Source organism: Microtus oregoni, unplaced genomic scaffold, assembly GCF_018167655.1.
Source record: "Microtus oregoni isolate MIOR12 unplaced genomic scaffold, Mior012 000069F_ref0000032, whole genome shotgun sequence".
NCBI lineage: Eukaryota > Metazoa > Chordata > Mammalia > Rodentia > Cricetidae > Microtus > Microtus oregoni.
Window position 1 is genome coordinate 2,146,908 of NW_024543976.1, and position 24,129 is coordinate 2,171,036.

The 24,129-nt window shown below is 44.0% G+C and overlaps 1 protein-coding gene across 3 annotated transcripts in view; it reads left to right on the forward strand.

Moving 5' to 3' along the window:
- LOC121440635 (piezo-type mechanosensitive ion channel component 2-like) overlaps positions 1-24,129 on the forward strand; it is a 346,630-nt gene that overhangs the window by 261,710 nt on the left and 60,791 nt on the right. Inside the window, exons 16-27 of one of the 3 annotated variants that reach the window (XM_041641417.1) lie at positions 1,132-1,280; positions 3,179-3,352; positions 6,391-6,432; positions 11,790-11,822; positions 12,181-12,395; positions 14,297-14,457; positions 18,677-18,853; positions 19,122-19,247; positions 20,569-20,769; positions 21,415-21,619; positions 21,734-21,835; positions 22,857-23,022. In XM_041641417.1, the coding sequence (XP_041497351.1) occupies positions 1,132-1,280; positions 3,179-3,352; positions 6,391-6,432; positions 11,790-11,822; positions 12,181-12,395; positions 14,297-14,457; positions 18,677-18,853; positions 19,122-19,247; positions 20,569-20,769; positions 21,415-21,619; positions 21,734-21,835; positions 22,857-23,022 (1,751 nt within the window). The remainder of the gene's footprint in view (positions 1-1,131; positions 1,281-3,178; positions 3,353-6,390; positions 6,433-11,789; positions 11,823-12,180; positions 12,396-14,296; positions 14,458-18,676; positions 18,854-19,121; positions 19,248-20,568; positions 20,770-21,414; positions 21,620-21,733; positions 21,836-22,856; positions 23,023-24,129) is intronic. The other 2 variants (XM_041641418.1, XM_041641419.1) reach the window with 2 other exon arrangements.

Genomic DNA, 24,129 nt, shown 5'->3' on the forward strand with positions numbered 1-24,129 from the left:
GTACCAATATTTAAAAAATTATATCAAAGTCTATACATCTTAATGAACTTCCATGCAGTGGAAACAGCCTTTCTGAAGTGAGGTTACACATCTGCTATCGGGTGTCATCTTCTGCACTTAAAAGTGAAAAACCCATGGCAGAGATAAACTAGAACTAGTTTAGACCTTTTTAATTTAAATTCTTTAAAACGTAAAAATAAAATTCATAAGTTTTCCAAAATGTATTGATTTAAAAACTGATCTTTGTAATTAGATATTTTTAACATTTAATAATTTAAGAGCAATGTGTGATTAATCTTAAGTAATTAAGGATTCTCCAGTTTTCTCATATTGCAGGTTTAAGGATCAGGAAATGGTTTGTGCATGTGTGTGTGTGTGTGTGTGTGTGTGTGAGAGAGAGAGAGAGAGAGAGAGAGAGAGAGAGAGCACGCAAGAGCTTTGGTAGCATAAACTAATAATATTCAAATGAGTTGACCTCTTCACAGACCTTGTTTGACCTGATTTGAGAAGGGAGCCCAATGACACAGGCTAGAGTAACTACAGTATTCTTTCAGGCATCCAACAGAATACCTGACAATCACCATAGCAAGACTTCTTTAGATGTGATAATGAGAATTTGAAAATGTTCTCAGCAGAAATTGATGAACTCTTGAATACCTCTAAGATATTCAAGAAGAAGGAAGAAATGTCCTCCAATGAGTATTTCACATTTTTGCTCATTAAATACATTGTTGAATTTCAAAATAAGTGCAGTTTACTGTAAACAACAAAAAACATCTCATGGCCGCCATCACTTGGTCTCCTAGAGATGAGATGTGCTGAGAGGCTTCTGGATACTGTCTCGGAACTCTGTGAAGCATGTGCTCATGGAGAAGAAGCTGGAGCCAGCAACTTATACAAAGACGCAGTTAGCTATGGCTAGTTCAGCTGCAGTTCTAACGCCTAGCAACACAACTAAACTGCCAAAAGAACCTTAGAAAAGCTAAAACTAAAATAGACTTCACTTCACAGATTCCTATATGTGTTCCATGCCTTGCTTAATTAAGCCAGATGCCTATATGAGCCTTTCTTTTCCCCAATTATTTTTCTGTATTATTTTGTTTCCTTTACTTTCCATTGTCTGATTTGCAGGTTCACTATGAATGGTGGAGGAAAATTCTGAAATACTTCTGGATGTCGGTGGTCATTTATACCATGCTGGTGCTCATCTTTATATACACTTACCAGTTTGAAAACTTCCCAGGCCTGTGGCAAAACATGACCGGCTTAAAGAAAGAAAAGTAAGGGCTCAGTGCCAGGGATGGGATGGAACGGGAAGGGGGCACACATAAGGACGCACCCAGTGCACATTGTTCCTGAAAACTCGGTGCACCATTTTAGGAAAACGTGATGCTGTGAAGGTCTGTAAGGTCTTCAAAGGCAAGTTAGAGAGCCCCCTTCTCCTGTGTTCCCTCTGTCAAAGTCTGAGCTTGAAAAGTAAGTGAAGGGTCCATGATTGGCTGGCCGGCAAAAGATTTTTCAGCCCCCTTTTAATGAAAGATGATTTTTAGTCATCAATCCCGTGGGAAACACAGCTGCCTTGTAAAATGACATGCCTTCTGCTCCCCAGATCAGCGCATAGTTTTCCAGCCTATGGGAGGCTCATGAGTGCACTTGCCTCTTCACCGTGTCTAGGCTTAGACTCTTTGGTACCACAGGGAAAGGCATTCCTGCTGGGCTGCTGCCCCAGAGTGACTTGATTGCACGCGACTGCAGGCAACAGATCAGTCTTTCTGATCTTCTCCTACAAATCCCTGGGATTAGTTTAGAAATCCAGCTAGAGCTGGGTCTTGATCTGAAAATACGGAGGTGTCAAGAGATGTGTGTGATTACACAAGTACAACCACACGGATTCATTATAGATGCTTGTTGAGTACTTGTCCTGTGCCGGGGATACAATAGGAAACAAGAAAGGGAATTGAAGTCTGGGAAGCCAAAATAATCAATCTACTATGATGCGTGTAAGTGCATTAAAACATGCATTAATCTGTGAAGGAAACCCTAGGCTGCTGGAGGGCTACAGAAGAAGTAAATGGCATGGTGGCCTCACAATTCTTTGCTGAGGGGTCCTTTACATTCTACCTGGTACGCAGAAGCCAAACTGTTCTGAGAAAAATGGGATTTTTGTTTGAGTCTAGGATGTGGGAGAGCATCCTAGGCAGAAAGTAGAGCAGATGCAAAGGCCCAAAGGCAGGATAGAAATGGTTGTGGGTACAGAAGGGATGAAGGAAAGTTCCCATTTGAGAGCAAGAAGACAGCAAGAGAGGTGAGAGGGCACAACAGAAGTCCAGGCCATGGTACAGTAAGCAGTTTGTATTTTATTCTTGCTGGAATTTTCTTCAAATCTTGGAAGCTTCCTTAGGAATGTGACTTGTGGAAAACAGAAACAAAGTCACATCGCATGCACTTAGCAACTGTCCTGTGAGAAAGACAGGATCCTCCTCAGACTGAGGAGAAGGATGACAGGTAATGGTTGTGTGTGTGCTGGTGGGGGGGGGTGGAGTGGTCCATAGGCACTTAGGGGGTGAAACAAGCCTGCAGGAGTGTACTAGGAACTGGAGATGCTTTCAGATGACTGAACTTTGCACGAGGCAGACGTCTGCCCCATTGAGTGGAAAATGGCTTTGCCAAGGAAAAGAGGGAAGCCAAGGCTGATACTGGAACCACTGCTTTCAGTAGGAATATGGGTCTGGTTGCATGGGAGGTCATGGTGCTGTTAGTCAGCATTTTCGTTTTGGCAACAGAAAGGTGGGTAAGTTCGTGGGGGGATGATGAGGTCAGCCAAGAAGAGCACAAGAAAAGGTTCCCCAACTGAAGCAAATGGATTCCAGTTGCTATGTACAGTACAAAGAAGGAGGTGGGGCTGAAGGAAAAACCAGAGATGTATGATGCGTTGACCCCAAAACTATTAGAAGAGTCTGTGTGTTCAAATACAAAATAAGGCTAGAGATGTGGCTGCTGAATTGATCTACAGGGACCTGTTACTGACTGCTGTGAAGACAAGCTAGTTGGATCGGTACAAATAGTAGGGAGTAGTTATAAGTGGTCAAGGCAGAGAATGCTGTTGTGGCTTGTGAGAGAGAGGCTGGCCGGAAGTGCCTCAGAAAGGCCCCTGCTTTTGTTCTGTCTTCTTCGACAGGCTTGAGGATCTCGGCCTGAAGCAGTTCACGGTAGCAGAGCTGTTCACACGCATTTTCATCCCCACTTCCTTTCTGCTGGTGTGCATCCTTCACCTCCACTACTTCCATGACCGGTTCCTGGAACTCACAGACCTTAAGTCTATCCCCAGCAAAGAAGACGACACCATCTACAGGTGAGCAAATCAAAGAAGCGGAGTCTCCTGTCTGCGCTGGTACCAGGCTTCAGTGGGAAGCCAAATCCAGCACTCTCACGTGGACTTTCAACCTTGAACTTCTCACTGGTGTGTGTGTGTGTGTGTGTGTGTGTGTGTGTCCCAGGCAGCAGAGTCACAAGATGCCCTTTGAGAATTTGCCCCGTGGGGATAGGGTGGGCCACAGAAACTGTCCCACTTCCTTCAGTGATTGTCAGGACTCGACACTGAGTAGTCGTTAGAACTCAAGGAATTTCACAGACAGCTTGATGGAGGGAAATTGATCATCAGTGACACTTGTCAATTATTAGAAAATATTACGACTTGATGTTCTTTGATGTTACTATGATGCCTACAGCTAAAAACTATTTACTATTGAATTCTGATAATATGCATGCTTAATTTAAGTATACTCAGCAAATCTTCAAAAGTCATTTTCCAGTAATTTAGAAATCAGTTTCAAGCTTGACATGGGTGAGCCCTGCCTGTAATACCATCACTAAGAAGGTTGACAAAGGAGGAGGTGTAGCCACAAATTCAAGGCCAAACTAGACTACAAAGTGAATTAAAACAAATAAACAAAAACCAAATTTAAAAAAATGGGGAAAGGAAGGATAGAGAACTCTTCCATTTGTGAGATTTGATCATTGTTAATGATGACTTAAAATTCTTTTTGTTCCTAAAGCCCCCTCTTCCCTTCAACGAATATTTTCTTCTCTTTAAAATTTCTTCCTGTTTGTAGAAGCTTTCTGTCACTGTTGTCCTTATTGCCATGTGTCTGGGTTGTTTTCTGATGTATCGTCAAATAGGATATAGAATATAATTTGTAGAGAAGAGTAAATGTTTTCAGAACCACAGTTTTATGGAAGACAAAGGCTCAACAAAGCTTCTACCAGACTAGTCACCTACCTGTGCTGGCTGTTTCTTGTCTACCTGACCCAAGTAAAGTCATCAGAGAGGAGGAAGCCTCAATTGAGTAAATGCCTCCATAAGATCAGGCTGCAGGCAAGTCTGGAGGGCAGTTTCTTAATTTGCAATTGATGAGGGAAGGCTTATGCCATTGTGGGTGGGGCCATCCCAAGTAAGGGGTCCTGGACTCTATAAGAAAGCAGTCTGAGAAAACTATGGGGAGCCAGTCAAGCAGCTCCCCTCCATGGCCTCTGCATCAGCTCCTGCCTCCAGGTATCCTGCCCTGCTTGAGCTCCGGTCTACACTGCTGTCAATGATGAACTCTTACTTGGAACGGTGAGGGAAATGAACCCTTTCCTCCCCAAGTTGCTTTTGCTCACGGTGTTTCTTCACAGCAATAGTAACCCTAACTAAGACACCACCTAAAAAAGATTTAAACTGAGTATGTATGTGAAACTTGAATTTAGCCCAGAGTTCCCTTGAAAGACAAGTGTACTGCAGGGCCTGTTATGCATGTTACTTCCTGTGACATGTATATGCTGTCTACTTTCTACAACGACAGCAATACAATACTGGCCTGTCAACCAGTAAGAGACAGCAGCCCTAAATGATGCAAACCCCTTCGAGATCACCGCTCCCTTTCTTCCTGTTTGTGGCGAATTTTCCAAGAAAACTTAGGAGCATGAGAAAAGGGGAAGTGTTGAAGAGTTGCTTGGGATTTCCCTTTCAGATCTAAAAACAAAATTTGTTTTCTAGTTCCTTACAGAAATTAAATAACCTTGGTGTTATGAAGTTTTCTTTAAGAGTGTTCTAGAAAAGTCACAAAAGTTGAATTTAAATATTTGGTGTGTACATCATTTTTTAAAAATTCTCTCTGATTATATTTTTCTTACTGATAATTTTCACCTCCCAGTAAGTTTTTCTCCTGAGTTCTAATCAATGACTACATTTTAGATCCCAATGGTGAGGAAAAATAAGTATGTTCAGAGTTGGAATCGACTTCCCTGCTAGCTTTCTCTTACCTGTTTGCTTTGTTAGTTTTGTGAAAAAACTGGTTGCAGACAGGGAATAATGGGCTCTTATTAAGTTGGTTTCAGCAGTATTGTTTCCATTGGCGTTCTGTTGACCTTGTGCTGTCTTGTACAACTCTGGAGTGAGTGTGTGTGTGTGTGTGTGTATGTGTGTGTGTATGTGTGTGTGTGTGTATGTGTGTGTGTGTATGTGTGTGTGTGTATGTGTGTGTGTGTATGTGTGTGTGTGTATGTGTGTGTATGTGTGTGTGTGTGTATGTGTGTGTGTATGTGTGTGTGTGTGTATGTGTGTGTGTGTATGTGTGTGTATGTGTGTGTGTATGTGTGTGTGTATGTGTGTGTGTGTATGTGTGTGTGTGTGTATGTGTGTGTATGTGTGTGTGTGTGTGTGTGTGAGCATATGCAGTGTAGGCAAAGAGCACTTGCAGATGAAGTAGAATTTGCTGTGTTTATCCTTTCAGAAATTATAGTTAGAATTACAAAAAGAATTTATATGCATGCATAAGAAAAACTTATAATTTCTCAGTAGGCAATCTCAGAAATATCATTTTACTTACCAACCAATAATTCATGACAGAGCAATAATACACATTATGTAATAATAATTTTCTAAGAGCCACTTAAATTACTTATCATTACAAATTATTTATTATTTATGTTAGAAAATATTAAATACATTTTAGCTTAAGTTTTAAAGACTGTAAAGAAAAGAGATTGACTTAGAATATTTTTAAATCTGAAAAAGGAGCAAAAGCTGATCCTTCAGATTCTAGTTTTGTCTTTGGTAATGTGTATCTTCAAAGTGAAGCATAGGTACTCTTTAATAAAGTCTGTGAGATGGGAGGGAGGAGGCAGAAGGGGAATGTGGTCATTGGGCATTTTTCCTGGGTGCATCTGACTTCACGATGCTCCTGTATCTTGCTGCCTAGACTTTTCTTCGAGACATAGGATCTGTGTGGATGATGAAACACTCGCCTAACGCCTAAGGGGCAGGCTCCTCCATGGCCTCTGTCTAACTGTCTCCTCTTTCTCTCCCACCTGTCTCCCCTTGCATCCTTGTGCTCCCATCTCATCGCGCAGCCATGCCAAGGTCAATGGTCGCGTGTATCTAATAATAAATAGGTGGGTATGCTGATGTCTTCTCTCTTCTTTTTAGTTAAAAAAAATATTTTCTCATATGTTAAACCTTTTGCCGCTTTATAAATTGAAAGTGGTGTCCTCAGTGGACGGTGACCTCAGGTATGCTCACGGATGCTCTTCGCAAGCCAAGCCATTTTGGTGGTCGTGCCAAATGGTGCTGTACAGTGGAGGTGGCCCAGAGTCTTCAGCTGGCGCTCAGTATTTGGTCTGGGTCCCAACGTCTACAGCCCATTGCTTTTGTTCTCTGTTCAAGCCTTCCCTGCGAGGTTGACACCTCACTGATCATAAAATCGAGAGCTCAGCTCAAGAACTGCCTCCTCCACACAATCCCAACAATGCCAACATCCTGCTGGCACCTGTCTGCCCGCCCTCCAGACTCCTGCGGCAGTTTCTCAGGCTTTCCTTCCAGAACCCTGCTTGTCTTAGCTCCCTTGCTAGAGGTGTAAGCTCCTCAGGTCTGGATGCCCTGTGCTGTACACAGAAGATGCCGCATCGCTGAACCCTCAGCCCTACTCATTAGTTGAAGAAAATGGCCACGGTGATGTGTGGTTTTTAACAAATCAATTTCCAAATACAATTCTACGAGAAAGATCAAACTATTAAAGAAGGGGTTTTTTTCCATCCATAGAATTCACAGTGTGTCCCCACACTACAGGAAATACAAACTAAGCATGGTTTTCCCTTACAATGAGTGTCACTTGAGCAAATAGAAATAAACATTGTACAAGGACTGTCTGGCATCTGCTGGAAGCCAGCATGAGAGACAATTCCAGCTCGGAAAATCCTAGCTGCTGACTAGAGAAGATTCACTCTAGTTGGGGATCTTTACCAGCTACTTAACTCCCGTGTCCAGACAAAAGATAAGTGTCTGCTTGCTGTTTTTCATAAAGCATACATCACTTACCTTCATAGAAGATATGTATCAATATCAGACTCACCCCTAATAATTAAAATGTCCAAATATTCCAGCTTTACCACCACCTTCTTTCAGTGAAATCTCTCATCCATGGAGAAAGTCAGAAGAAAGGCTAATATACCCCCAAGAGGAAACATTAATCAAATACACTTGACCCTCATTTCAAAACATGTGCTTCATGTTATCTTTAAAGTGTGTCTGAATTTTAGTTGAACCTCTTACCCAATTAGAATGACAGGATGAGCCCTTCATCACATATATTTTAGGTCCAGTGTTATTTTATAAGGAGAAAAATGTGATTAGAAAAATGAGTTCGTAGATTTGAAAAAAGAGATACACACACACACATATAAAATATGTACATATAGAATACCAGATAGATATTACATTCCCCAAAATATGTGGTAAAAGAAGGTAGCATACACTGGGCCACTTGGAAAAGATATAGAATAATTTTATTAAATTGTGGAAAAATTGACAAATTATAAGTCGAATATTTTCTCAGGAATGAAGTCATTCATTACATGGTGTAGAAGCAGAAATGTACAACCTCTCTGAATTCTATGCAGAGAACTCAGTGCCATACATGTAAGATGGGACACATACATGTACGATGTGATGCTAAATTCACAGATCAGCTGTTTCTGTGTGAATACAGTCTTCCTGACGTTGTACTGGTTCTGTACAAAGACTTCAGGTGTTGCTAATATTGTGAACTCTGCAGATGTACAGTGTGCCTCCTTCCCGAACGTCAGGTGCTTCTTATCCATGCAAGAGGGGCGAGCGTGATGTGTATTTCACACATTTAGGATAGTTCATAGAATTTAGACTAAGGAATTTTACAATGGCCGGTTTCCATTTTCTTTGATGGAAAACTAGCTTAATACGCAGCTTCTCAGAGCCTAGTCCTAGTACTGAGTTAAACCTCTGTGGCTTTCGCATCACACAATTTGGTTCATTGCAGAGAGTGTCTCCAGTGCACAGAATGCCCTCACTAACAGTCATTGAGTTGTGGTGTGAAAACGCACAAAGCAGAGGAGGTGATTGGAGCAGGACAAGATTGCTGCCTGCCAGAGGAGTCCCCAGAATACACACTAAGAATAAAAACTGGCAAAACAAGTGGAGCGGGATATACACAGCCCTTAAAAGAAAGAGCTGGGTTAATAAATAAAAAGAAAAGTCATCTGCCTTGTTGTGGTGTGAAGGGTATAAACATTTTTATTCCAAAATTCATAGTAAGGAGCCCGTAGCTTAGAGTGTAAATCTCACAATCCCTTTACGCTCACACACGCACACACACACACACACACGCACACGCACAGATGGATGAATGGCAACAAGGATACAAGAACAACTGGGAAAAAGAAAGAAAGAAAATGTAAAGAAGTGAAAAGAGCTTTTTGTGAAGACAGATGTGTGAAGTGGTGTGATGTCAGGAGGCAGGAGGAAGACTCCCCAGAGTCATCCCACATCTGTCTGGTGTCCCAGGTAAAAGCCTGTCCTCTGGGCTGTAAAACACTCTGTGAAACTGGTAAAGAAGGGCAAGCATTATGAGCTCTGCAGCCTGAAGTTTCAGGGACTGTCTCCCTGGGGTGGCCTTCTCTGGCTCGAAGGGACATCAGCTTTTCTGGAGACCAATCCAGCTGCTGGTGTAGCAGAGGTCAGTCAGTTCCTCCAGCCCTGGGCCCTGAGTTTGCAGTGACTGAGAGCTCCACACAGAGCCATGAGAAAGCATAAAGAACAAACACTGGGCATCTTCATGAGAAGGGTTTTCTTAAATGTGCAGATGGGCAGGCAGCAGAATCATCACCCATGTTTAGCATCTTCTCCACTGCCCTTCAGTGAGAGGACCCTTGCGCATGCTGAACCCTGATTTTCACGAGGATGAATTTATAATGCAGGCGACCACACCCAAGCATGAAAATCTCTCCTTAGAAGATGGGGGCTTTGCCTTAAAGTTTTCCTGCATAACTCCTCCTGATGTGAGTCATCACAGAAACCACCCTAACTTTCAAAATATTCTATGAAGTAGACCCAGCAGTTTCCATCCTACAGTTAAGCAGGCTGAGGCTAAGGAGGCAGGCCCACTAATTCGCCAAGCCATGTAGGTAGAGACTTTTTCTACTAGGAGGTTCTTTCCCAGGCTTTCTGATGCTGAACACAGGCCTTTGGCATTCTTCTTGATTATATTCTCAAAAATCAGTATGATAAAGATAAAAGTGAGTGATTTGAAAATAGGATGCTCCAACCAACTGTGCATTTAACATATTTTCATTATGTGCGTTTCATGTGCACACGTTTTCCTCAATATATAGTGAAAGAAAACAGTCAACGAAAACCTCAGAGGGTTACCAAGCTCCAGTGTGTGTCTCTTCCCTTTTCCTTTTTTGTTACCCATCCTAAGACATAAAGTGGCATGCTTCAGACACTACCTGGATGCGGGATGTCCCGCTGTCGTCCCTCATGAATTGAATCAGAGTGCAGCACACATGAGGGGCGGAGCCCAGCACTCTTCTGCTCTCAATTTTGTCTGGCCCAGAGCACTTGTGAAGAAGTGTCTGGAAATCAGTATAAAGCTACTTCCAAAAGCTCCATTTCCGAATCTGACTCTGCTGCCTTCATTTAACTGGTGTTCTCAGTGTGATCTAGCTGTGACAAGCAGTTTGCGGGGGGGGGGGGGGCGGGTGTCTTTACTGAAGACATTTCACCATGACCAGAAACAGTCTCATGACTAGGAGTCTCATTCTACAAATAGCAGGGATTATTAGAGAGTTATCTTGTCCCTTCAAAGTTTATACCATCTTTAAAATGTAATCCGAGATCACCAGTTCTGTAGGATAAATGACCGAAGTCTTTGTCCTCATGACAGATACCCTCCTACGTATACAGAGGAGGCCCGCAGCAGTTCCAGAGTACGTGCGTGCTGGTGACTCTGACACCAGATTGCTGCTGCATCCAAATGCATCTCATACAGAGCCCTGCCAGATTGGCCCGCAGATGTTATTAATATGAAGGCACAGCATTGCCATCAGAAAAGAGCGTGATTGTTGCAGTTTTAAAACTAATCAGCTTTCCAGCAATTGATAATATGAGTTAGCTAATTTAAGTCATGGGTAGGATTCAGCATAACCCTATCCCCAGCCATATTCCCATCCATCCCCAGCCACGCCCCCATGCCCAGCCACACCCCTAGGCTGAACTCTTCCTCAGACACTTTTTCTTCCTTAAATTAGCGGTTTGCTCCTGACATGTTGTAATCTACCTGCTTGACCCCTGTCAAGGAGAATGTCTTTCTATGGTACTATCTAAAAGCCCAAGGGCAATGCGGACTCAAGCCAGCATTACCTTCAAATCATAGATGAGTTTTTAAGTATGCTGTCGATGAAGATAGCTTAGAATTTATCCAAACAAATCTACTTATTTGATATAAAATTAACTAAATTTTAGAAAAGTTAAATAATTTTCTGAGATTCTACAATCCTGTTTGTAGAATAGTATTGTCTATTCTGTCATAACCAGGTTGAAACAAATAGAATAATTATTACAAATGGAAGAAATGATTAGCATTTCCAGAATATGTGTTCATAAAATGCTCTATATTATCTACAGTGTCTTTTATAACATTCACCTAAATAAGAATAAAGAGCTTCCCATTTTTTTAAGCAATTAGGAAATTAGGCACATGGTACATGCCCACAGTCCCAGACACTTGGGTAGCTAAGGGAGGATTGCTTGGCATGGGAGTTTCGAGGGCAGCCTGAGCAACACAATTTTCTGTCTCAAAACTACAGTGTGGGACGAAGCTCTCACTTGTGCTGTCTGCTGGGACGTAAGGTGTGGGACCAGGCTGCTGTCAGGGCCGTAAATCCCCACCCGCTGCATTCTCGCTCTGGCTCTGGCTCCTCTAGAATCCCCTGCAGCTTCCAGTCCACAGCTCACATCAGTGGTCCCCAGACGAGATGTGATGCAGATGCCGTTACCACTCCCGGAAGTGCGTGGCTCTCCTCGCAAATGCTTTAGCCGCTGGTAGCATGAGATTAGCCAATGTCAAGGCTGGCTGAAAGCGTACATTATTTAATCATTTGAAAAAGCCTTAGGTAACCTGTGAATGACGTGATTCCTGCAAGGTGGTTCGAAACCTTACTAACAGAGCATGATGCCTTTCGACTCGGGAGTCTCTAAATCCTCTCCCCTATGAACCAATTGTTCTGTCCACTCATATCAGCTGCTGAGCCTCGACTCCTAGGAAAGCCCACTACGGGTACCATTCTGGAATGCACTTGGCATTAGGTCGTCCCCGCACCTGGCATACCCCTATGTGATAGTGGATGATATATGGCATGATATGTGATCTCTGACCTCCTTATAATTCCTCTGTTCTCACCTCCTTCTCTTTCCTTTCTATCTCAATTACTTTGAGCAGCCTCAAGAAAAAATTACCAATCCACCAGAATGAGTAAGTCCCCCTGTGAAGCCATGAAATGCTTGCTCTTCATGATGCCATTTCATGCTTCTACATCCTAAATTCTGACCATTTTTTTCCTCCAGGAAAAAATGTCAAGTTTAGGTGCTAATAGCTCTCCTTCCTGACCAATCACTACTACCTGAATAAGAAAACCTAACAAAGCTGAGTTGACACTTTGTGTTTAGAAAGAACTTAAACAAACCTACAAAACACGATGAGACGCTAATGCCCATGGCACAAGGTCTTTGTACACGTACCGATTTGCCTTGGTTTGGCCTCCATTATTGCCCCTTGACTGCAGCCTCTTGGCTTGCTTTCTCCTCCTCACTCGGCTGCTCTCTGCCCACAGATTGGCCCACCCTGAAGGCAGCCTCCCAGACCTAGCCATTATGAATATGACCACCAGCCTGGAGAAGCCTGAGGGGCAGAAAGTGGTGGAGCCTGGGGCGGAGAGGCCAGAAGAATGTGCCAAGAAGACAGAGAAGGGTGAGCCAGGGAAAGACAGCGACGAGTCTGAAGAGGAGGAAGAGGAGGAAGAGGAATCGGAGGAGGAAGAAACCTCAGGTAACCAGCCCCTTTCCTCACCTGCCTTTGGCAGCATAAATGACAGAGTGACTTTCTCTAAGCAACTGTCTGTGATTTCGTCTAATAAAAGTTGAAGAATAGTCTTGGTTGCTATCGTGATAATATTCATATCCCAATTACTGCAATGATTTCCCTTTAGTCTAACTGAAATGGAAGAAGGTAGATGCTTGGCTAACAATCTATGATGGTAGGCAGAGTGTCTGTGGGGAGATCCAGAGGAGTGTGTTCTGGTTTCTGCTGCTCGTGGGAACCTCTCATAGGACCTGTCCCACTAGAGGCCCCTGCACAGAGCCACTGGCAATTCTGATGTCACCTTCAGAGACTTGTTCTTGGGAAAGGTGTTCTGAGGTTTGTCAAGGAGAGTGACAATATGCATACATTGCTAGTTCTGCTCCAACACTTACAGCGTGAGAGCTAGACGAGGTGGTGTGTAATTGCACACTTGTCTGAGTGCCCGGCAGTGCTTTGGGCAGCACTGACTTAAGGGCTCCATCTTTTGTCAGTAGACTCCCTGCCCTCACTCCAGCTTTCTTCCCAGAACTGTACTAACCAGGAATGAGTGGAGTGGAGTAGACATGGTTGTTGATAAATGTTAGCTGACAGAGGATGCAAAAGGCAGAGAGTTTGGTCCCTGTGATAATTCTCAGGCAGTGGCATAGCGTGGCCTCTGGGCCAAGTGGGAGATGCTGTACACATCTTAGCTGGATCTCTGCTAATGTGACATAAGGAGGCAAATTACTCTTGAAGACATGCCCCGAGGTCCGGTTACTTTCTCCAGTTCATCTCAGAAGACCCAAGATAAGGACCAGCTGCCTTTTTCACATCTGGATTGCACCCCACAGTGGGGGATGGGCAATTCTGCCAGACAAGTAGTTAAGGCTAGGATTTCATTATACTACTTTAATGAGGACTTTGGACTCTTCTAAAAGGGACCTATCAAAAATCCCCCTACACCCTTATTGCTCTGCTGTACACACCTCTGAATTGTTTCTTTACGTTGACTGTCCACCTGAGTCATAGGCTTTTTTGATGTAACTAAAACCTTACTCAATGTTCAGACCAAGGACAGTCACATTACAGCTATCTCTGATGGGTTGACATGCTCCAGAACTGAAACATGGAAAGACAAAACTGTCCTCTGTGGCTTTCGGTAAGGTTGACAGTCCGAGGCTACAGTGGTGTGAACCCCTAAGGTAGAAAATATGCAATGGTTTATTTAATTAAGAAAATTATTAGAGGGGCAGGAGAGATGGCTCAGAGGTTAAGCACACTGGCTGCTCTTCCAGAGGTCCTGAGTTCAATTCCCAGCAACCACGGTGGCTCACAACCATCTATAATGAGAATGGGTGACCTCTTCTGGCCTGAAAGCATACATGCAGACAGAACACTGTATTCCTAATAAATCTTAAAAAAAAAAATAAAAAAAAAAGATGATTAGAATTTGACCACACTTTATGAAACCGTACTGATTCTAAGGATGAACAAGCTGTCTCTGCCCACAAGTAGATCTGATGCTCTTACTTATTAAAGGCAAATGAAGAGCCTTTACCACCCATTTGTCATTTGTGCTTGATGAAAAAGATGTTATTTCCAGAGGGCTCAGATCATTTAGCATAGTCTCAAAAGTAAATCAAGACAAAGTTCTTTGCACTGATTTAATTATAAGGCCAATATAGTAACATGGTCCCTTGTGTTTTGACTTACCTTCTGAATCAGCAGCATGGCATGGGTCGGGGTCTTGGGTGCGTCCTCTCCAGGCTCATAGCACGCATCCGCTAACTACTGAGCAGCCTCTCATTTCATCCTGAAAGCTACAAGAGATGCTCTGGTTAGTAGCGCCGGCCGTGGTCATGCTCCTGGCTGTATTTACTGCCTTGCAGATCTAAGGAACAAGTGGCTCCTGGTGATTGACCGCCTCACTGTGCTCTTCCTAAAATTCCTGGAGTATTTTCACAAGTTGCAGGTGTTCATGTGGTGGATCCTGGAGCTGCACATCATCAAGATCGTCTCCTCGTACATCATCTGGGTGACCGTGAAAGAGGCAAGTCTTCTTTTGCTGGGCACTCCCAGACTACACAGGGCATGGCAGGTCCTCGTTTCCTCTGTCTAAGCATCCATGGCATTCGTGTTACAATGCCCCTGGCATTCAGGGATCAAGACACGTGTGAGTGTATAGGCTTTCTTATCCAGAGGACTTAAGGTTAGTGGAGTGGAGAAGGAGACAGAGAAAGGAGGAGAAAGCCCCGTGGCTTAGTTTCCAGGTGGCTTGGCTTACAGCAAAGGCTGCTTCCTGAAGTGTGTGTAGGGGGCTGGCTTTCTGCCCCATGTGGGCTTTCTGCCCCCCATATCTCCCAAAGTTCTCTTTGAGGGAAAGAGTAAAATTCTAGTTTGTGTTGCCAAGGAGTAGACTCGGGTTCCAAAATATAATGAACTCTTTATGGGAGTCCATTTCACTTGCTGTCTCTGTAAGGCATGAAATCGACAGTACACTTGACTCCTACTTCTGTCTTACTTCCTGGTAAAGAGAAGGATCATTCTGTCAACAATTCCTTCATGTTCACTGTGGAGAAACAAACTTCATTCAATTTATTTGTCAAATAGTTTTTGTATACTTGTATCCATGATGTCAGCCGAGCATCAGTCTTTCTTGCAGACCTCTAACTTTCCTGGGTGGCTTTTCAGATGGTAAAAATTCAGAATCTTTACCCTCAAACCTGGGTCAAGACCCTGCTGCCTGAAGCTTGTAGAGAGTTCGACCACAACACTCCAGGCCACGCTGCTTGGCACCTAAGACAAATGGAGGATGTCCTTCATGCAGAGGATATTATGGCGTTCAGTTCTGCCCCCATCCCTGGATGATCAGAATCTCACTACGCTCAGGGATGAGCAGAGTTTCCCTGGATATTTTGATCTGTCTGGATTGTTTGCAGGACAAATATTTGACTGGTTGTTATTATTAGTTTTTATATATTTTTATTAATTAGCATACAAAATAGCAAGTTTCCTTATGACATTTTCATACATATTTTGTTTTGACTGTTTTCCCCTATCCCCGTTTCTCATATCGCCCTGGCCACCATTCCCACTGTATCTTTCTCCCCTGGTATTATCTATTTTTATATCACATAAACACTAGTACCCTTCCCAGTCCCTTTTTAAAGCTTCTTTTCTGCTATCTCATTGGTCTCTTTCTAGTTTACTGGCCTCTGACCACACTCACTGGCCCATAATCACACATATATAGCATGGATTCATTTTTGATGAGCATTCCATTAGATAGACTCTTGTTGTCAGGGAGATGGTGAGCCCACGACCTCCTTAGCTCATGATGCTGCCAGAGAACAGGAGTTTGGAGTGAGGTGCATGACATTTGGGCCAGCTTGGTGTTGAATGAAGTAGCTGACCATGCTGAACCCATTTTCCTATGTGTGAGATGATAACAATACAAATATCATCCCTGGAGAGACTCCTCACGGCTATCCTTTGCCGGGCACTGAGGACCATGTCCTGTGATGCACACCTTGTCCTCTGTCCTAGCCCTTCCCCTTCTCTGTCTCCCTGTGTCGCCCTTTGGCTCTAGGCTCTGTGCACAGCCTACTCTGCCTATTCCCCATCTAGAGGATGAGTGTACGTGCTCCGGAAGCCCAGTGCCACCAGTCCACACCCACAAATGATGAGGCCTTGATCTGTCTGCAGCCCACTGCTTTCTCTGATCGGTCATACACAACCTCATGCCTTGTGTTCCCCAAAGTACTCCTGCCAGTGAGGCCTAAAACTAAACCCATCGCCCACGTCATCTCTCCCTTTATAACTAAGAAATACACATATTTTCTCCATCTGAAACCTCCTCCATGTTGCAACTGGACATCCTGTCCAGGGTGTAAAGGGGATCACATCAGACCTGTCTACCTAACATGTTGTCATGGAGTTCTTATACTCACATGGAGTTAAGAACCTTACACTGTAGCACAGACCACCTCAGGCGTGCCATTCCTGGACCATCTGGGAGATGTGGGTTTCAAATCGCATGTCCCTCATATTAGATAGCTTGCGTCTCCGGGAATGCAGCTGACATTCTCTGTCATCTACAAGGCCTAGGGCCTGCAATCCCCCAGCCCACATCACTCCTATTTAGATAATTCCGTTCTCAACTCAAATTGCTGGCAGCTGGACCATCTTTCTCACCAGGAGTTAGGCTAAGCCAGGAACCCCCATCACAGCATGGCTCACCCAGTCAGTGTGCTTGTTGTGTGGCTTTGTCTGGGACATTTATGGATTTCGTGTTTTTTACATGCTCCCCGAGGGCACGGAATCCTCACCTTGAACTCGGTTAGGAATTAAGACTCACTATCTCGCCGGGCGGCGGTGGCACACGCCTTTAACCAGCACTCGGGAGGCAGAGGCAGGCGGATCTCTGTGAGTTCGAGGCCAGCCTGGTCTACAAGAGCTAGTTCCAGGACAGGAACCAAAAGCTACGGAGAAACCCTGTCTCGAAAAATCAAAAAAAAAAAAAAAAAGACTCACTATCTCTGCTTATCCCTTAGAAAATGAAAACAAGTACAAATTGCATGTACTGCCTTTATACAGAGAGCCTTAAAGATATACAATGAAAGAAATATGAGGTTTACTTCATAGTAAATACCTTTAATACAATTTTCTCTTTAACATTCAAATTGACCCTACCTTTGGCTAAGGGAGAAGAGTCGATTCATGGATCAAAGGGTTTTGATAAAACACAGCATTCAGTTTGTTTTACTTTCTGGGTTCACTTTCTGGGTTGTTGAATATTCCTATAAACAGCATATCTTTCTCCTTTGGTTAATTTGGGGTGTCATCTCTTCCTATCTTACTATCTCAGCACTTAATTCTCAGAGAGAATCTTTGCCTCTAGTAGTGATTATCGAATAAAGAGTCGTCAACAGCATGCTGCATACAGATTTTCACCTTTTCTCAGTTTTCATTGTCTAAGCCAGATTTGGAGCCTCTTCTCTGATAGGTCACAGAACTTGATGGCTGCTACATATTCAGTTTTATAGTGAGTGCATGCGGTAACTTTCACCTGTGAGTTTTGGCCCCGAGAGAAGGTATCAATATAAGTTAATATGTTTTGTGGTTGAAGAAGAAAGTGGCGCTTCTGTATTCTTCAAGAAACTTTGAGCTGTGGAGACTGATTAGATCTGAAGATATCTGTCTTCTTGATAAACACTTGCGTGGCCCAGAGCCAACAGTCAAGCTGAATATTGTCCTTACCCTTAAATTAGCAAATTCTTGATATTTCAAGAATTAGCAATGATATTTCACCCACTTAGACTCCCTCTCTCTGAAAAAAACTGATGTCATATCTCAGTTTCTACTCTTAACCTACCATGTTCAAATTAGTTGGCCGTCAAGTCAAGCTAATTTTACTTTCTGTTCCAATCCAGTGCATGTATTCCTCTAAATGGAATCTCAGAATCACATACTTCCATGCAGCCATGGAATCCCTAACTCCGCTTCTCCATACTGCTGTTGATTTGGGCTCTGGCCCTACATTTTGCCTTCATTTCCTCTGTGCCACTTATCTAAATATGTTACAAATCTTTCCTTCAAGCTCTCTGCCACAAGACCTTTTTCCTGCAGAGTGAGTTTGTGTGCCATTTCAAGGTTCAAAAGGGACAAGTTGCGGGGCGGTGATGGCGCACGCCTTTAATCCCAGCACTTGGGAGACAGAGGCAGGCAGATCTCTGTGAGTTCAAGGCCAGCCTGGTCTACAAGAGCTAGTTCCAGGACAGGAACCAAAAAAGCTACGGAGAAACCCTGTCTCGAAAATCCAAAAATAAAAACAAAAAAGGAACAAGTCAAAGTTTGACTTGCAGCTGCATCTCCATCCTCATCTATGACCAGCCCTAATATTTCCCATTATCCATTGGCCTATCCTCACCATGCTACCTCTTGCCTTCATCCTTTGCTTCTGGATCCTTGGATTTGAGCATACTTTGTATCTTCCACAACCTGTGGACCCTTCGGGATGCTATTATAAGGACATTTACAACTATGTATATAACTTAGCTACGGTTATTATTATATTGATGCTACCTGATTGTATGTCTGTCTGCTTTATGAGATAGACCACATCGCCTCTATATCCTTGGAATGACCAACACCTAGAACAGTACCTTAAACATAATAACTCAACCAGTTTTTGAATCACATTGTCCTGTCTTGTGAATGTCGTGCCATGCCACGTATTTCTGTCCCCATTTCTGATTTTGTGTTTCCAGGTATCTCTGTTCAACTATGTATTTTTGATTTCTTGGGCATTTGCTCTGCCCTATGCCAAACTCCGCCGTGTGGCTTCTAGTGTCTGCACTGTCTGGACATGTGTGATCATCGTCTGCAAAATGTTGTACCAGCTGCAAACCATTAAGCCTGAGAACTTTTCTGTCAACTGCTCCTTGGTGAGCCTCGAAGTTGGGGGTCCTTCCTCAGTGACCTTAAGAGGATCAGGGGAGATATTCTGTTTAACTTAAGTCACCTCACCCACATTAGGACCACTCTGGCCCCTTGGTGGACCGAAAGCTGCTCTTAACCTGAGACTCCTCCCCAAGTGAAATGGGTCCTCCCCTCCCTACCCCACAGAACTTCCTTTGATCAAGGCTGAAGGGGGTGACTCTGAACACTGTCAATCTCATAAGCTGTTGTCATCCTACTTTTTCTTCTTTTCAGCCCAATGAAAATCAAACCAACATACCCCTTAATGAGCTGAACAAGTCTCTTCTCTACAGTGCCCCTGTTGATCCCACCGAGTGGGTCGGTCTGAGGAAGTCCTCCCCTTTGCTCGTCTACCTGAGGGTAAGGCTTTCTTATGTCTCATCTGGGCCTCTGGGCCTCTATAGCTTGTAACCTTCCCCCGTTAGATGCTTCCTAGCCCCTCCAAAGGTAACTTTGTTTTCTTTGTAGATCTCAAAAATGACTAGACATTAAAATCAGTATTATACAGTGTTATTTTGTGCTGAAAGAAATCAACTTAGCAGCCTGAGCTCAGTTCATTGAAATACCCAACATCTTCAGCAACAACTCCTCATATAACTGTTAAAAGGACAAAGTTGGTAGGCACATCACACCTGAAGCAAGTCCAACGTACATTGTTAAGTGTTTGAAAAAGGAAAAAATTTTAACACTGTACACATTGTAACCTTTTCTAGAAATAAAGAAAAGCCCTAGATAAAAATCTACCAGACTGTTAATAGTAATTATTTCTAAGAAGGAGATATAACAGCATTACAAAAAAATACTTGCTATTAATTTCTGATTCTTGAACACTTAATAAAGAATACATACTTACATTACAAAGTAATATAGCATATTTTGATCGAAAATAATCATTGAGACTTAATGAAATAAAAACCGTTTAGATTCTTATACATTCTTGTACATTCCATTTTGATGAATAACTCAAGCAGCTTTAACCATTATCCTAACTGCTGACAGGACCCGTAAAGATGAAATCTTTACACCTGAGGGTTTTAAATGTATTAAACACCATATTCTGTAATTTCTAGATCTTCTCTAACAGTTACTGTCCAAATAGCTGTCATGTAAGACAAACTGATATTTGGAAAGTCTGAGAGATGGCCTCTGCCATCTATGTATCTACCCTCTTGTTGTGACTATTGTTATGACAAGGACTTTTCCATCTTGAGCTTGCTTCTCAGCAAGCTCTGTCTCTCTCTCTGGACAGAGAACAAAGGTGTTAAATTCAGTCTCTGTCATCTTGTTCCCCAGCTCAGTGACTTTCCCAGATATCCCTGTAATATGTTGCATGTAAGGGTTGCAAACAAGGTCAGACTAGCCTCCTCTAGGATCTCTGGATGCTGTTCCCTTGGCATGTGTCATATACTTACCAAGCAAGGAAAAGAAACAACCACAGTCTTATGTCCAGAGAGGCTAGATCCTACGACCACAGCAGTTCCCATTTCACAAGGAAGTTAGGTCCTCAGTAAGTAAGACAGAGAAATAGGCTCAATGCTACACTGAATACAGTGAGATCTAATATGACATTGCTTTTTAGACATCCAGACTTGAATATGGTGATTTCCTGTAGTTGTTCCGAAGTACCAAATCACTAGGCCTTTGGGATACATAGATGTGCTTTCTCCCTTTCTGCTTGTAGAATAACCTCCTGATGTTGGCAATCTTGGCCTTTGAAGTCACCATTTACCGCCATCAGGAGTACTATCGAGGCCGAAACAACCTGACCGCGCCAGTGTCCAAAACTATATTTCATGACATCACAAGATTACACCTAGATGATGGACTTATCAATTGTGCCAAATATTTTATAAACTACTTCTTCTACAAGTTCGGCCTAGAGGTGAGTTTTCTTGCTCATGCGTTTGCTATTTTTCCTAAGAATTTAAATAGTTTCTTTGGACTGGTTGGTCACTGAAGTCGTGACACATTCCTGTTGGTTCACAAAACCACTGAAGCTGATGAGTCCGCTTAGCTTAAGTTGGAATTTTCAAAAGCCAGGAGTCAGTACCCCACTCCATAGCAATGCATGTGCTCCCTAGGTCTCCAGAGCCATCTAAACACATCTGAACTGTCATTTCTTAATAAGAATAGAATGGATTTCCTGTCTTCGTGTGCATTTTGAACGTATAAGCTGTGAAGGAGACTCTTGTGACCTGAAATGGTGGTGAGAGAATAGTAATAAGCTGAGCAGAAGAGTGGGATTAACCTATAATGGAATTGATGGAATGAATTTGCAATGGTGGTATTTTAACCAGGACATCATAGCTATCATTTTTGCCACTACTGAAGCCATTACTATGAAAGGCACAGTCAGTTCTCTCAGAGGTAATCATCCAGCATTTCCATCTTCATGCTAAAAAAAAACACTCAACAACATCATTCCTCAGGGACCTGTGCATGTGCAGACAGAGAAATCCTGGTCTCTGGTGTCCCTTCCATGTCTGATAAACCCAATCTTTCTTGTCTCCTAACCATCCTTACACAGACCTGTTTCCTAATGTCAGTGAACGTGATTGGACAGCGGATGGATTTCTATGCCATGATTCATGCCTGCTGGCTGATCGGTGTCTTGTATCGACGCAGAAGAAAAGCCATCGCGGAGGTCTGGCCCAAGTACTGCTGCTTTCTGGCTTGCATCATCACCTTCCAGTACTTTGTCTGCATCGGCATCCCACCTGCCCCCTGCCGAGGTGAGCACTCTGCCCAGGGAGTCTGCCCTGATCCCAGCTATAGGCCGCACACAGCGGAGAAGGTAGAGATGCGCAAGGGAACTGATTGTGCCTGCTCATTCCTGCCCCCCGCAGATTACCCATGGAGATTCAAGGGTGCCCACTTCAATGATAACATCATCAAGTGGCTGTACTTCCCGGATTTCATCGTGCGGCCCAACCCTGTGTTTCTTGTCTGTAAGTGTTTCTTGTCTGTGTTTCTGCTTGTAGGACCACCGGATGTAGGTATTTGGGCTTATATTTGTTATTATTTTTCATGTGTTAGACGTTATTGCCTTTAGTTCCTCTGCTGAGCTTGTCTTATGTATTTATATACAAAATGACCAATAGTGCCTACTTGTTCACTTCCATTTGCAAAATGAATAGATCAACATCAAAGTATCTTCACTTCCCAACACCTCTCATATTCAAAGATAGACTAGAGAGAGAGCTTTGCAGATTGAGTCCATTTCCAGTTACCATGGCAGGAAGACCAAAATGAGAGACGGGGTTGTGGCAGCACCAGGGAGCCCACAGATGTCAATCACAGGAGAGCTGCATGCAAAACCTTCCAGGATCGCTGGAAATGGATGGTTGGAGCAGCACTTCCAAAACACTCGGGATTCACAGTGCCATGGAGAATTCCAGAGTGACTTCCCCACTACAGAAGGTTCGGGGTCATTTTAAAGACAAGGAAGCTGCCTGTGCCTTGGGAGCATTCCAGAGACCTGGCCAGGAGCTCTTCTGTGGCAACTCAAAGCCGTGCCCATGTTCTTTCTATGAGCTGTCTACTACATTTGCCTGCTCACATCTGCTCAGTGTGAGCCCCAAGAAAAGTCTGGTTGCAAAAGCAAAGCAACTGGTGAGAGGAAAGAGCAGAAATGTCCATCTCTAGCTCCCGTGGAAAGATGTGCCCACGTTCCAACAGCTTTCTCAGCATTGGGAGGTGCAAAGTGCACCACACCCCAAGATTCATGGAGGCAGGCACCTAGCATTTGGACATGACAACACCCAGATGCCACCATTGCCAGCCCCCCAGACCTTATACTCCCTCTGCTGTCCCTATACTGTGTCAGAAAATGGGGACTTGGTCCCAACCTTTGAAGCTAGTATGCTCTTTGGGGACACAGCTCACTTGTTTGCTAAGGCTCACATGTGCCATGTGGTGACCGTGTGTGGCCTTTTAGAAACTGAGAAGTGGCTGCTTCTGTCTTGACAGATGACTTCATGCTGCTCCTGTGTGCCTCCTTGCAACGGCAGATCTTTGAGGATGAAAACAAGGCAGCTGTGCGCATCATGGCGGGGGACAATGTTGAGATCTGCATGAACCTCGACGCAGCCTCATTCAGCCAGCATAACCCTGTGCCAGATTTCATTCATTGCAGGTAACAGCAGCGTCACCTCCTGATAGGCAATCTTTGTGTGCATGGTCATTCAAACTGCCCTTTAACTACAGTTTTGTCAGTGTGGCACCAGGGAAGTAGATTAGCCTCCGTCTTATGCCCTTGTGTCCCTCTAGTCCCTGCCAAATGCCTTGCATGGCCCCAGTCCCTTCCAACAGAAACTCTTATCCCAACAATACCCTAGGCAGCTCTCCAGCAAGAGCACTCTCCACCCCTCCCCTGCCCTCCGCCCTCCTTCCCCATTCATCTTCCTATCCCTCTCCCCATTTTTGCTCTCCATCCACTTGACCCTTCATCAGCCCTCTCTCTCCGCCACCTCTCTCATTTACTACTTATCTCTCCTCATCTCGAACCTCCCTCATCTCCACCGTGCTTCCTCATCCTTGCCCCTCCTCTTCACCTCCTCTTCCTTACACCTCATCATCATACCCTCATCCTTGCCCCTCCTCTTCACCTCCTCTTCCTTACACCTCATCATCATACCCTCATCCTTGCCCCTCCTCTTCACCTCCTCTTCCTTACACCTCATCATCATACCCTCATCCTTGCCCCTCCTCATCACCTCTTCTCATCTCTTGTCTTTATCGTCCCCTCCTCACCCATCCCTCCTAATTGACCCCCCTCCTTATCCCTGTACCTCCTCACTGCCCTATACTCACTATCCCCTCCTCATCACACTGCCTCTTTATCGCACCTGCTCCACTCTTCTGTCTTCTTCACCCCTCATCCCAGTCCCTCCTCACCTGCGTGTTCAGGAACCCCAGGAGTGAAGCCCCCAGAGCCGCCCTGTGTGGTTTTGTCCTTATGTCGCATCTTCCTGAGCCCTGTGTGAGCTCCCTTTACAGCACTCTGTCTGCCCTCCCCCTCTTTCCAGCCAGGGGACACTCAGCTTTGCCTTCCTGAGCTTTTCCTGGGAGCTTTTTCCACAAGCCCAGCTCAGTCTCTCAGGGTGCAGTCTTTCTGCATCTTGGGCTTTCCAGACTTAGTTTCATCCATGTCCTGCCTGATGTCAAGCTCCCTTTCTATCCTCATCCTCGAAAGCCTTTTAGATTCACCTCTGACATGGTGTAGAAACCTCATAGCACTGTG